General features: G+C 40.1%; 3 protein-coding genes across 4 annotated transcripts in view; 1 reads left to right on the top strand and 2 right to left on the bottom strand.

The window, feature by feature from the left end:
- Window positions 1-8,114, top strand: part of uba7 (ubiquitin-like modifier activating enzyme 7) — a 35,328-nt gene extending 27,214 nt beyond the window's left edge. The window contains exons 22-24 of the mRNA XM_070902687.1: window positions 3,992-4,090; window positions 5,447-5,529; window positions 7,006-8,114. Coding sequence (XP_070758788.1) covers window positions 3,992-4,090; window positions 5,447-5,529; window positions 7,006-7,138 — 315 coding nt within the window. The 3' untranslated portion in view covers window positions 7,139-8,114. The remainder of the gene's footprint in view (window positions 1-3,991; window positions 4,091-5,446; window positions 5,530-7,005) is intronic.
- A 233-nt stretch (window positions 8,115-8,347) lies between these two features.
- Window positions 8,348-10,878, bottom strand: LOC139282950 (PAK4-inhibitor inka2-like). Of its 2 annotated transcripts, XM_070902866.1 has the most exons (3): window positions 10,788-10,878; window positions 10,621-10,673; window positions 8,348-9,387 (listed from the first exon to the last, which is right to left on the bottom strand). In XM_070902866.1, the coding sequence occupies exons 2-3, from the start codon at window positions 10,621-10,623 to the stop codon at window positions 8,458-8,460; spliced, it is 933 nt and encodes a 310-aa protein (XP_070758967.1). In that variant the 5' UTR covers window positions 10,624-10,673; window positions 10,788-10,878; the 3' UTR covers window positions 8,348-8,457. The 2 variants fall into 2 exon arrangements, with proteins under 2 accessions (XP_070758967.1, XP_070758968.1); XM_070902867.1 differs by lacking the exon at window positions 10,621-10,673 and having other exon boundaries at window positions 10,788-10,848.
- A 2,905-nt stretch (window positions 10,879-13,783) lies between these two features.
- The window catches only part of gnai2b (guanine nucleotide binding protein (G protein), alpha inhibiting activity polypeptide 2b), a 37,764-nt gene continuing 36,680 nt past the window's right edge, over window positions 13,784-14,867 (bottom strand). Inside the window, exons 8-9 of the mRNA XM_070902438.1 lie at window positions 14,651-14,843; window positions 13,784-13,919 (exon numbers count right to left, since the gene is read on the bottom strand). Coding sequence (XP_070758539.1) covers window positions 14,653-14,843 — 191 coding nt within the window. The 3' untranslated portion in view covers window positions 13,784-13,919; window positions 14,651-14,652. The remainder of the gene's footprint in view (window positions 13,920-14,650; window positions 14,844-14,867) is intronic.

The raw sequence follows: 14,867 nt of genomic DNA, 5'->3' as shown, positions 1-14,867 counted from the left end.
GAATTCAATATATATCTACATAGTGTTGCAAACAGAATAATGAAATAAACAGATATTTTTAAGCACATTGCAGATTTTATATAATAATGTAAAACACAGTATGTATTTATAATCATCTTGTCAACATAAATAAAAATGGGGTAATTGAGTTGCTGAGGGCATTTTCACGTCTCACCTCATCAAGAACAGCAGAACTTTTTAGATCAAATCTGGTCCTTTTTACATTTTCAGCAATAGAAAATTGGATGAGTGAGTTTTATGATGAGATTAATTTTAATTTTAATTTTTTCCTGGAAGCTGCTTCAGGAAGAGCAGAGGAGCTCGCCAGGCTTCCTGTCAACAAGAGGAAGCAGCCTGATGTTCGGGCTGTTAATGTCAAATGAACTTCATGTCTGAACAGGCCACAAAGGGAGAGAGAAGTTATAACATGCATAGTGTTTAACAGTGCAGAAGCCACAAACACTGATAGACAATTTAGAAGAGTTTGGTCTTGTTTAAGAATAATAATCGTAGATTATGTCAAAGGACAGTGAAGCATTTTGAATTTGGCCTCATATGTCAGGACAAAAGGATGAGAAAAAGCAGAAAGAAAATATTAGAGCACTGAAGTGTGACAGCATTAAGCATTAGAATGATTTGTGTTGCTGTTACATGAAAATAAATTGTGACTGAAGTTGATACAACCACTGTACATGACAGGACCGTTTATATTAAAAACATATAGTCTCTGATTATCCACAGCGTCAGTGAAAACTCTGATGGGTGTGGTGGTGAAGTGAGAAGCAGTTAAAAACTTGAAATGTCATTGTGTCCCGTTATTGTTTTGTAAAGACCAGCTGTGGCGTGTTTTAGGGGGAAGTTCAAAGCTCCATTTATAATACAGACGACAATATGCAGACAGCAGATGAGAGATTTGGCCGTCCTCCAACAACAGAGCAGACGGAGCATAAACTTATATGTCCACCACTGTGGCTCTATTCCACTCAGGCCCGTGAAGTGGCCGTTTGTCTCGTCCTCATCCTCTGAAGTCAAACTCACTGTAGTTCAACCACCCAGAATCCAGCCTGCCAGCCCTGCTTTATTTCCAAACAGACCTCTGGATCCGCAGACATCCAGTGAGATAGGACTGTACTTGAACACAGCACACTTGTAGCCAATGTTCAATGAGTAAATAAGGTTTTCCTGAGGTTGAACTACGAGTAGGGGACTGTTTTGTGTCTCTTTATCGCTGTGTTGGTGTTCATTGCCAGACACACAAGAGATGTATTTTGAATACATTTACCTTGAGCTCACTCAAACATCCCAGCCTGCCATTTTCAAGACGGACACTCTCCCCGAGGCAGAGCTGATTTTGTGCAGCTGTGATTAGCCACCAAGTAGCACTTGGCTGGGATTTGTTGTCAGCACAACAGGTGACCTCTCAGACAGTACTTCTACTCTCTAACCTCAAGACAACCATGCCCAACTTTAATTTACATAAACATTGTGTAACATCAGTACAATAGCTCTGCCTTTTTTTATGACTGCAGTGTCCACTATGAGTGCGGTTGGTTTATTAAAATATTTATCAAAAACAGTAGATAAAGGTGTGTCTATATATTATATACTGCAAAGAATTGCTTTTTGGCAGATTTTGTGTTATTTTCCACCGTTGCTGTAAGAGGAAAACAATAACTCTCTGCGTCGCATTTCTTCTCTTTCTTCAGAGATAACTGTTTCGTTGGGGTTTCATTTTAGTTTTAGACGCTCCGTGACAAAAAGATACTGTACTTGTGCTTGTGGGAAAACGTTTGTAATTGTTTCCAGCAGCCAGTTTGGTTCCAGCATTCTTGCTTATTTTTTTCTCCCCTGCTTTAGTGTTGAATAGTTGACGTCACTCTACACACGGACTGATGGGGTCGTTGATTGGCCTCAGGTTCCTACCAGAGTTGTGCGACAGATATGAGAGAGAGGAAGGGAGGGGAAGGGGTAAAAATAGCCTGCATGCCTGCTTTGCATTGTGTAAAATCAGCATCTGCACACAAAAGCACTCAACAAAAACGCTGGAACGAAGGAGGTCCATTTTAAAGTCCATCAATGATTTTGCGTCTGCAAGATCATTCAAAATAATGGCCTTTTTTGTACTATATGCGCATTTCAGGCTGAAGTTCTGTTCTGCCAATGGAAAGTTTGAGGTTGCGCTGATGATTCACTCTGCATCAACATTAAAGAAGCTAACATGACCAGGGGTAAGATGCACGCATCTTGCAAACAAAACATGCTTTGTCTGAAAGTGGGACAAAGGACCTAGACACCCTGTCAGACTTGAGGAGAAGTATGCCTCGAGTGTGTCTCCATAACCCCAAACCCCATAAGTGGTGGGAGTTGTGAGGGCTAGTCGAAAAGTTCCCCTTGGCTGCTGGAGCAGAGATAATTGGACCCAGGTTTAGCCGGAGTTTTGGTATTCACATCTCGAGCCAAGTTCTGATCTTCACAATTCCTCTCACCAGACAGCGCTTGTGCGAGCAGCATCGTCCAACTACGTGACATATTTTGACATATTTTCTGCATGTGAGGAATCCTGATCCATTTCAAGTCAGGTGACATTTCTTCCTTAGGTCCTACACATGGATTATGATGTTTATGGTAAACACGTGGTGTCATGTGATAACCAACATCTGTCCAGTGACAGCTGAAACAGCAGCGTTTATGTTTGCAGGGGTTTGAATTGATCTGTCTGCGTATCAGGACTTTTTTAATCCTGTTTGTTTAGAGGTCGAAGGTCGATCCTATAGGAATAGATCTGGCCTCATGAGATGTGAGGAGTGTGACTGCAGTGCTGTAGGGTGACAGTGGAGCCCGAGGAAGAAGAAAGAGATGCGTTTTAACTGTTTGTGAATGACTGTTTGTTAAGCTTCACGAGGCTCTCTCATGACGCTTCTGTTGTCATGTGGTCTCGATGCATTCCAGCTATTGACTGAAAATCATCATCTATCTGTCTTAATCTGTGTCACCCTTTAGTGCAAAGTCCACTCATTTGTTCATACATACAAGTAGAACTACAACAGTTATTTTCATTATCTGTTCACCTTTTATTGTATATTATATATATTTAATTTTAATCTATAAAACAAAACAAAAAAAAACAGAAACAGCAAAAGTCAATCTGATATAAAACTCACAAAAAGTTTTTATACTTGTGCTGATATGTTTTGATGATGAGTTTTGGTACTAAGACTATAGTGATACTTAGCTTTGAGAAAATTAAACATGTTTTTCTACAAACCCCCGTATTTAGCAAGTTTTGATTTACAAAAAGAATCTGACTGTTCTAGCTATCAGAAAAAAAAGACGGGAGATAAAAGCTGCTATTACAGACAAACTATCATTCACTGTTCCCTGTTCAAACAGCCAGATTTCAAGTGTGTCTCTTTAATACAGACTCAAAGAACTACAGGAAATTCAGAAAGAAAATGGACGCTCTGAGCTCGAACTTCAGATTCTTGCAGTCCAATCTGGCAAGGTGTCTGGAAAAATTCTTATGTTGTTATTTCACTGCCTAGAGCAACACATTTATATTCACACAGATGCAGGTTTTATAAGCAACATTCTTCAACTTTTTCTCAAGTTGCACTAACATCATCTGCCCCAAACTATCCGGACGTGTATTTTTAATAATACCGCAGGGTGCCTGTAAAACTGAGAATTAAATAAGTCTCGTAGATGGAAAAGCAAGAGAGTCACTTCATCATACACAAAGAAGCACCTTCTTGACCTCATCATGGCCTGTTTGGGGCTTTACTGCAGCTTCCAGAGGGCTGCTGATCGTTCGCAGCTGCTTTATAACACGGTGATGAAAAATGCAGTCTCTCTGTCTGTGAGCGTCCGGGACTCTTGTTATGGACCCAAACATTGTCTGCACGTCCCTCACAGCAAGTTGTACTTCATCTGTCAACTGTGTCTGTGTGTGTGTGTGTGTGTGTGTCGGTGCATGTAACGTGTCTATCGGCAGGTCGCAGGAAAGAAATACACCCAGTGGGATGCCTTCCATGTCGAGGGCAGATGTGGCGGTCAGGAAATGACCTTGGGAGATCTGTTCCAGTGTATCAAGGTACGGCCTCCTTATTCCTCTCAGCAAGGAAACACACACTTTCTTCACACCCCGTGCTATACTGAGTGCATATTTAATGCATGTTTTTTTTCCTAAACCTGTTCACCTTCCTCCAGTGCACACAATGCCCATTGTTTGAAATGATTGGCCACTTTACACCTACCATTCACAACTTCAGGACTCTATTCGACCATCCTGGAGGAAGGTCATGCTGTTGTTGAACCATCAACTTTCTTCCAGTGGCTGAACAACTCATGCATGCTTATATGTTTTTACTGCAAGAAAACAGAACAAGCTCCAAATTTAGTTCAGCCAACATTTTTGTGCTTTCCATTGAGCTGAGAAACAAGCTGAGATTTGAAACAACTGGATAAAATCTTATTTCTTTAATAGCTAAGGTGCCGCCTTGTACACATAATACACTTAAGTACTAGTACTATATAAACATGTCTGGACTGTTCCAATTCGATCCTCTTCGTCAAATTATTGGACAGGTAACATGAGTTTGAACCTGATTTCAAGTCTTTAACTACACGATATCCCTGCACGTTTCTGTAGCAGTTAAGTCATTTCAGGAAATGAAGCCATACTTTGATTCCTGGCTGACTTGACATGCATCTTAACTGTGTTGTGGACTTATTCATCTTATCACCAGTAACGGAAGACAAGAGCAACAAGTGATACTCACTGTATCCTCTAGATTTACTTATGTCTAGCTGTCACTTCAATCATCCCATAGATCATTATAACATAATTTATCATCATAATGTTTGTGGTTCTGACTGCTACATATAACAGACAGTTGATCAGAAACTGGTCGATCATGTGATAGCACACCATTATCCCAGAATACAATGTTTAGAAACATATTTTGAAGATACTTCACAAGCCAACTGTAACCAGGAGTAACTAGTCTGTATATCCTGTGCTGGTAAATTACTCTGTGGTGTAGTATAAACCTGTCCTGTTGCTCTTACCTATTCAGGTCATTGTCTTTATATTACTCCTAACCTGTTTTTCTTTGTGCATGCACCTTCTTGCCCTGAACTTGGTTTATTGATTCTGCTGGAGTTTGTTCTGAGGAGGCGAAGGTAAAATAAATTGGCAAGTGATCTTGTTTGCTCCAGGTTTTGTTTAACCTTTGACTGGCCAGGTTCCCCTCTGGTTTGTTTGTGGAGACACTGAAGAGCTTCCTGAACTGCTGAAGTTGTTTGAGGCCACAGGTCATCGTCAGGCTGCTGTCTATGTAGAAATGACATCTGCATAATGCATGCAGGCGATACTCTGCTGTCATCTCTTTTTATGCCTTGTTTGTTATATTGTACTGTAAATGTAATGTATTTTGTCTTTGCGCAGGAAAAATGTAACTTGAACATCTGCAGTCTCTTCTATGGAACAGCTATCCTGTACAATGGGCAAGAAGAGAGGCTCAAGCTGAGGTATGTCCAGTGAAGACGAAGATACAGTGCCATTTTGCATATGCAACCCTGCATGCATAAACAATCACAATGCACAGCCTCCCTTTGTTTGTTTAGAGGCTAATGGCAGGATGAGGTGTTTCCTCTGAGCCCGTGAGGAGAGAGCCTGTTGACACACTCACATGCATCACTGAATACTGACGATTGAGACCGCTTCTCCTCGGGTGTCCTTCTGTTTGTTGAGGACAAGAGTTAAACAGTTGAATTAGTGTGAACTTTTTTTTTTCTGCATCTGAGAAGCCACACTGTTCGGGCCTGTTCAGCGCTGCAGCACATTAAAGCCACGTTTCTAAGCCCCGGGGTGTTTGAAATGAATCGGATGCCTCATGCTGTGAACTCTCCTCATCAGTTTAAGAACCGAGTCACAGCAGAATATGCACCCTCAGGGATGTTTGGAATCCAGGTGGGGGGGGGGGGGGGGGGGGGGGGGGTGTAATAAATCAGGTTTAATCATGAAAGTTCATAATAATTCACTGGGTAAATTGAAATATTTGATTCAAATCTTTCTTTCTTTGCTTCGCTGTGAGGTCAGACTGTGTGTGTGCATGTCCCTGTTTTTCATGCTTGAGTCTCTGGGGAGCTGCCTGGTGTTGTGGTTAGATTAAGCTACAGGGGGAGAGGGGCAGAGTGCTGGCCATGTGGACAGCAGGCTGTACATAACAAATGCCCTCTCCAGTAGTCACTTCCTGTGCAATCGCCCTGCCTCAAGCTTCCTGTGTTGGGCCAGTGAAGGGGGAACGTAGAACTTAAAACACTCAGATAACATGAAAATCTGCCATTACGTAATTGTATAGTTGTTATTATTCTATATTTTTGTTATTGTCAACAATTCCCATGAAAAGACCAAAGCCAACAGCATGTTTGTCAGTTTCTCCGTACTTTTTTGACTTCCCAACCCTGTTTCCTACTGAAGAAGTAAATCCTTAAAAACTGATCACAATATATATATATTTTATTCAAAAAGAGGGTAAATATTTTCCTAAAACTGTTGGGCACTGTAGTTTTGAGTACATCTTACATAAACAGGAAAAATAATGTGTATTTGTTGGTGACTATCAGCTGCGGATTAATACACATTTGGTGTGCTAATGAGTATTTCCAGCAGCAAGATGGTGTATTGATGGTGGGATTGATTTAAAATAAACTACAGGGCTCATGTTCATCATAATAGGGGAACATATCACCCAGTTGCAATGGTGTGGCTCATTGATGTTTTTTTTAAGATTTTGGACAATTATGGCGGTGTGTCTCACAGAGGAATAAACTATATTAAGCTTTGGATATATAAACAATACTTCTTAGTAGGATTAATTCATTGTTGGTTTAGGTCTTTTTATGGGATTTGTTGACAATAACAAAAAGCAGATTGTGAAAGACATATTTATGTCCCTTGTTGATAATGAGAAGACAAAGCTTACATACTGTATATTTTTGCAGTGTGTCTGACGTGGTGAGGATGGTCACCAAGACAGATATCCCACCACACAAGAAGATTCTGGAGTTGATCCCCTCATTTTCTGAAGACGAGGACTGTGAGTTAGTCCCAAATATCAGATACCTGCTCTTGTGATGCCACCAACACCAAGTTTCCACAAGGTTCCAGTGAAAAGGCGTCACGTGGGGCTGCTTCAATGTGGCAAAGCAAACTTAACACTCCTTTGAAATCATGTCAGTTAAAACAACCTGATTATGTTGCTTTAGCTGTTATCTACCAAGATCAATATCTGAATGATTTGTTTCCACACATTTTGCAGTTATTATTGCATACTGTGATCATTTTTTTATTTTTAATCACACTTTGATAATGTAATGTGAAAAATTCCACAATCACACTGTCTAGTGTCCTGTCCCTTAGTCATGTCATGTATATCCATTTCCTTATTTTTTTTCATTATATGGCAAATGAGGAAACTTAGCAAACTGTAATTTCCGTACTATTATTAACAGAAAGTTCCGTATGCTAACTTTTACATGTAAAATGTGTCTTTTGAGAGGTCAGGCTAAGAGGTTGTGAAGATGCTCACCAAGGCATATGGATTAGATGATCTGGCGCTGCTGGGGCTGTGCTGGCCTGGTTTCAAGGTTTAATTCAGGTCAGACTGAGCACGATGGTGAAGGGGTGCAGTCAGAACAGGCAGTTGGCACCGTCGGTACAGTGCTTTGACGATTCGGGGTGCTCTTGCCATCTGGACACTGTTTTGTGTAAATCCCGCTCCCAAGCACACATGCACCCCCTCCCTCCCAGAAGAATCCCAGAGTGGTCGAAGTGAAGAAGCTGGACTCATCTACAAAGCATTCATCTGTCTTCAGAAGGCTTTTGTGCATGCCCTGCCCTTTCTGCACAACCTCAGTTTTCTTTACAATGCTCTACTCTCCCAGTTGGCTGTGTTTGAATTGTGATGAAGAATCCTCTCTGAAATTATCACTTCTACTACTTATGGGTGTAACTCATTCATTGTGTAATTGGGCATATGGTTTAAGGATGCTATTTGTGATTAAATCCTGTTTGAACATTAGTGCAATAAATATGTGTCTATGGGGAACCATGTTGTGTCTGTGTACTTCACTAATAGACTTCAGTTCCCTTACCGTCTTTCAAATAGTTCATGCACATACTTCACTATGATGGCCGCACCACACCCAGCCTCCCATTTTCACCAGGAAAAGATCCTGTTGAATTTACTTGGTTTACAAAGTTTTAGACTGTATTGTATGGGGTTCTTCAAACTATTGAGCGGAGATGTTGTTAGAATGCTCAGGCAGGAACAGAACACATTAATATAATAAAAAAACTTTTATTCCAGATGTAGCAACATTGTGGACAAAATGCAATTATGAAAATAGAACCATCTTATTTTAATTTGTGTCAGTCCGCAGTTACAGCCTATCTTAAATGTATCCAATAATGTCATTGCATATGATGGGTTGTCGGCTGCCCGTCTTCATGAGAGCGGTGAACTGGTAGAAGTCAGTGTCCAGTTGATGCAGGCCTGTGTGGGACTGGTGAAAGAAAGGTTTGAGAGCCTGGAGTCCCACAGGACAGGACAACCGTTTGGGAGCCTCTGCAGCTCTGCTGACCCTCGTGGAGTCTGCTGGTCTAGGCCTCACCTCCACACTTTTAGACATCCCTGCCAGTCTGCGGCGCATGTTGACCAAAATGTCTTTGGCAAGGCGCCGGCCCGCACTTGGCTTTAGTTCTGCTGGCTCAGGACTCTCTGGTAGGTCCATCCAGTTCTTTATTAGGTCAGCAAAGCTGTTGTCCCCCAGAACCAGGGGCTGTCTGTTCCTGCTGCGGCTCAGCAGCGATGTTGTCCAATCCTCTGGGTCACCAGCCTCAAATGAGGTCCAGCGCTCCAGGCAAGCATCCGAGGTTGATTTGGGCCGGATTCGGCCTGAAGGTCCTCTGTTTGTGCGGAGGCAGGCAGAAGAGGAGACTCGCACATTTCTGGTCCTCCTCAGCACCACACCTTCATCCTGCCAAGAAGCCTCAGAGTAACCTGAGTCAAAGTCCAGACTCTTTTCACTGCTTGGAGAGCCTTGTGTCAACCGCTCATGCTCCTGCTGCTCTTCCTCTTCTTCCAGGGGGCTGGCCAGGCAGCAGGCAGAGTCATATGTGCTGGCTTCACTGGCGTCAGAAACACGGAGACGAGCGAGTCGCTCTTGCTGTGCCTTCTGTTTGCAGAGCCGTGTCACAGCGAAGGACCGAGCACACGGTTCACTCAGTGGCCTCGGCCTGCTTATCTGCTTCAGGTCCTGCAAGGATCTCATCATGTACTGCATTTGGTCCCGGAGGCAGTCAGCAGAATCTCCGAAACACAGCTACACAATGAGAAAGACACAAAGACTTAGTGGTGCGGGCAGAATTTAAATAAAGTCTATTTTAAAACAACACTTCTAACCAAACATTATAGTCGACTTTTGCAGCCGTCTACAGAGCAGTCAGACTGGCGTACAAAAATATCCCATCATGCCTTGGCCGGCCTAGCTGAGGAACAGTTCCCTGTTGTATTTCCAGAACTGGGCCAATAAGATTTTTACCAGCTGAGATCACTCTGCTCTATGACCATATAACAAGAGAGGCATTCCTGACAAACCTCAGAGCAGCTTTATGGAGACCATCCCATGCAGTATGATCCCAGAAAATGAAAGAGACGTGTCTCTGAGAACAGGATGCACATTTTATTCTGGGAAAACTCTCCCTGCCTCCTAAAGCTAGAAGGGGAAGTTTGAACAAAGTAGAGCTGAATTGTGGAGGAGTGCCGAGTCACATATCCTCTCTGGCCTCCGCTAACTTACAGGATGTTGACTGGTCCGTATTATAAAGCAGGAAATGACAGCAACATTTTGGAATTACACAGTGGTCATATATTCATTATGAATCATCTTCAGCTTTCAGATAAACTGAAATCAGTGCAATCCAGTTGATGTAACACATTCTTTGTGCAGCTCCATCTGAACCACGTCTTTACAACAATTAAATAAAAACTTTACAACGCTTTCCTGTGGCGGAAAGCAGATTCCTAAAAATCACTTTTTTGCTGTCATACATTTTTGTTTTTCAAGTTCTTATAATATTTAGTTTGTTGAGCCTCCCTGTCCTGCCAGTGTTTGGCTTGGAGCAGTGAGGTTACCACAATGCCATGATGTTATCACAGCTGTGGGTGCTGAACCATTTGCCCCCTGGGGGAGACTTATCTGACATACAGAGACATCCTCAGTGGGACGCTGTGGTCAGTGTGCACCTTTTTAGATTCCCCAGTTCTCCTTGGCTGCCTCCACACAAGGAGGAGAAGTGATTCACCCAGTTCCAGTTTGGCAAAAGGACAGTTTGGTTTGAATTAACTGTGACTTGGGGTCATTAAAACACTCTAGCTTTCAAAAAAACTCCCAAAAGAACAGTCACTCATTAAAGGAAAAACTTTAAGAATTATTACAAAAATATACATAACGCCTTGTGCAAAAAGTGAGGATCCTTTGCGATCAAAATCAAGCCACTGCAATGCATCTACAAACGGTCCAACTATATGAAAGCACGTGGGGAAGAAAACTTACCATTACTTGTGATTAAATCTGTGCAGTGAAGTTTACAGTCCTGTCAATTGTTTCTGCAACAAAAAAACCCCCAATGCATTAGATAAAAGTTGATGTTTCTCACAGTTATTACCCTTCTTAAGACTTCTGATCATTTATTAGTAATAAAAATAATAATAAACACTCACCTGTGCGTTTGGTTCAAAATGAAACCGAGCACAATCAACAACTCCACGGATGTACAGCCGGTCAGAGGTGATGTGTCGCTGTGTATAGTCTCTTCTCTCTGAACCAGATGAGGGTCTGTCAGCGGATTTTGACGATGCTGAGCTTTTCGCTGCAGCAAATCAGCGCAGGGCGTCACAAGATCAGCCAATAGGAAGTCGCCTGAAACAAGAAACCTCCATGTGTAATTACAGCGGGTCTACTGTAACTTTAACTGTATTGTACTACACTGTTGAGACTCTACATCTGCAGCTGGATAATAAGACTATTTTTGTTTAACAATAAATACATTAAATGATCGCACAACCTTTAAAAATGTTTTCCATTTGTATCGTATTGGAAATCCTGATTTAGTATCCAATAAATTATTTGTTTATTTTTAAGACAAACTCTGTAGAGGCTGTGTGCATTGATGCGGAGTAGAAAACGTCAAAAGCTGCTGTGACTGAACAGCTTCTGCATACAAGTGCTGATTTACTGAAATCTACATGTCGCCGCCTTGTGGCCATTCGCCATTGTTTCTGCATATAAACATTTTCACACCATCTATTAAGGTCTGAGCAATGCATTCCGTGCATTCATCTGTTTAATTGGTCTATAGAAATGCAAACGTATTGTTGGGATCAAGTGAAGTTCTCGTTTCATTTGCAGATGAGCAAAACAAGTCATGACTGCACCTCCTCACCTCACCTCCTACCAGCTGTGAACACTTTGTATTGTAATTCAGCCAAGTACAGTGGTGGGAGACGTGCTCAGATTCTTCACTTCAGCAAAAGCGGCAATACAAAGACTTAAAAACACCCAATTACAAGCCAAAGTCCTGCATTCAAAATCCTACCAAAGTAAAAGTACATTAGTATTATCAGCAATATTTACCCAGGGGATCAGAAGTACCCATGTAGAAATATACCCCCCATGACTGATTAGATTAGATTATTAACACTAATGCATTAATGTGTAAGTAGTGTTTCACTGTTAACCACTTGAGGTGGAGCTAGTTTTCACTACTTTACATAGGCCTACTGTTGAGTAGTTTAGTCCAGTGGTTACCAACCTAGGGGTCAGGTCCCTCTAAAAGGTCACAAGTATGAATCTGAGGGGTCAGAAGATGATCAACGGAGCAGGAAAAGAGAAAAAAACGTTATGCAACACATTTTTTTCTGTTCTTTTTCTGGACTTTTCTACTTTGTTTTGTGTGTGTGAAATATTGGATATTTTTACCTGTTGGGGTTTAAAGAGTTCTTTAAATGAATGAATGTTTAATCTTTACAAATGTCTGCATTGGATTATATAAACTCATGTTTATGTAAAATCTGAATGAAAAGTAACCAGTAACTGTCTTATGAAGTACAAAATACAATGTTTCACTCTGAAATGCAGCATAAAATGGAAATACTGAAGTATTGCTGAAGTACCTCCGAATTATACTCAAATACAGTACTTCAGTAGAGGTAAAAAGTTACTCTCCACCAATGTCACCTATTTATCTTGAAGAAAGGCAGCAGACTTCTGAGTTTTTTCTGTGAGATTCTTAATTTCTCAAGTGCAATGTTAGTGCAATCATCACTCATACAATATCCAACGACTGTGCTCTGGTTCACAGTCTTATGAGTCTATATATCTATAGTTGAGCATGGAGTCTGTTCCATAACTTGGGATCAGCAAGTGAGACAAAATAATCTCAACTCAAGGTCCATTTAGTAGCTTTTTCTGAGCTTTCAACCCCATCTTGTGGTCTTCCTTCAATGGTTTCCACTTCTACTCTTTAATTCTCTTTCTACATTCATTTTCAGGTCATCTGTAGTAGAGTTTTTGGTCCAAACATGGAGCAACCGAATAATATCCTTTCTGTGCATTTTCTTTTGACACATCACACTGCAGAATAAAAGATCACGTGACCAAACTTTTATTTACATTTAACAATCGAATGACCTTTATATTAATATTAATGAACAACTATCATCCATTTGTCTCTGTGTTGTGATGCATCTTAAATCATGGGTTATGTGAACTGAAGTGGAGTAGAAATAGCCCTAATTCACACTATGAAGATAGCATGTCTCTAAAGAACAAGTGTAAACACATGTCAAGGCACAAACATATGTAAAAAGACTTGGAATGAAACAAATAGCACAGAACAATCCATGTTAGGAAACAGACATAACCACTTAAAAAGCTTGCAGATATCTTAAAAGTGACACATAACCATTTCTGTTTTGTTTCTTTAAAGAAGTTACTTAAGGAATGTTATTCAGTCTATGGGGGATACAAGCTAATCTATGGACAGTCATGCAGAACAATGCACTATAGAACAACTGTGAATATTGATTCTGTGTAAACATTGTACAAAAAACATCTTCCCTTCATCCATTTTCATTCTCCATGCTTGTTTGTTTTCTTCTAAAAATAAGCTCTGTGCAGTCAAAAGGTTCATAAAATGCCAACGTTAGTTAACATAAGTTAATGTGATTTTTATAAAAAGTTTTTTTTTTTTATTCACTTATTAAACTTCAAAAGCAAAAAGGGAAAATAAAATGAAAACTTAAAAAACTGAATACAAAAAAAATTTGACTCATCAACTCATATGGCTACTGTTTAAACAAGTGGTTCTCAAACTGGTTCTTGAAGGCCTATTGAGGATGAAATGTACTTACATTTTCATTTGCCATGTGGCGTGATGAGATAATGGGTTATTTTTACGAGTTTTTACTCTTCCAACAATTATTTTCCACTTAAGCCAGTCGGATAATATAATTTATGTTACAAATCTAATTTAAAAAAAGCACTTCTCAGGCAAGTGCCCTTGATTGTTTTTTGCTTCTTGTCCAATAAGGGGGTCCTTGGTCAAATATCTATTTACAGGCGCTCAGTGTGAATAGTATGAGAACCCCTGATCAAGAGCAGTAAGAAATATATATATCAAAAAAAATAACACAATTGACAGAGAATGGGATGGTTGCAAATCAGTGATTATTGAAGTTCTTTAAGGTTTCCCCTCTAGGAGTCAAGTCTGTTGTGGTTTTCATTATGAAAAGCAGTAATCATCACATGGCTGTTGCAGTCACTCATGCAGTCTGTGTGCGTCGGGCATTGTCCTGCATGAATAGAAAGACGAGAAAAAAAAAACCTTTAGACAAATGCAATAAAAACATTGAGGAGTTATTTAACTTGCTTTAATATACAAGGACTTGAATCTATATTTTCTAATTCATCCTGTTTAATCTGGTTTTCAGCAAATTACAGTAAATCACACAGGCTTGGATTAGTTTACATACTTACTAAACACAAATATGTGGTTCACCCAAATCACAAAAACACTCTCACTTATCCCTGGTGATATCAAGCCATGCAGATATTTCATTTTTTTATGCATGTGTCATGTTCTTCTATTCTTGGAGTTGTATGAAATATATAAATATTTGTTTATGATGCTCATAGTAATGACAAATGAAAACTCAAATGAATCCATTTTATATATATATCTAGATATAGCCCAAAATCACAAAATTGTCTCAATATGTACAAAATACAACATCTTTTATTGTTGAAAATAGTCAGTAGGTGGTTTAATAAATACAATAACAAGTAAAATATGGCATGAGGGGTATTTGTACCACTTATTAAAATGAAGTAACATACAGATTTAGAGCTCCTCCAAGTTATAATTTTGCTTACTTTTGCCAGTCATCTATAATTAAATAATAATGAACTAATGATTACATTAATTATTGTATTAATCTGGAAATACATTTCTTGATGAATTGATTATTCTTTAAAATGACAAAATGTCAGCTGTTCAATAACACCACACTGTCGTATATCCTACCTTCAGAAAAGACCACAGTCTTTCAGGTTGTTCTTAATAATGACGTCGGTGACGGCGTCAAAAACAAACTGCACGTTCTTGGTGTCAGTGGCACAGGTGAAGTGGGTGTAGATCTCCTTTGTGTCCCTTTTCTTGTTCAGGTCCTCAAACTTGGTCTGAATGTAACTGGCGGCTTCATCAAATTTGTTGGCTCCTGTGAAGATGAGGGAGTGATTTG

This window comes from Enoplosus armatus, chromosome 3 (genome assembly GCF_043641665.1).
Source record: "Enoplosus armatus isolate fEnoArm2 chromosome 3, fEnoArm2.hap1, whole genome shotgun sequence".
Classification (NCBI taxonomy): domain Eukaryota; kingdom Metazoa; phylum Chordata; class Actinopteri; order Centrarchiformes; family Enoplosidae; genus Enoplosus; species Enoplosus armatus.
The sequence above is the reverse complement of the archived record's forward strand: the minus strand, read 5'-3'. Positions and strand labels throughout refer to the sequence as shown.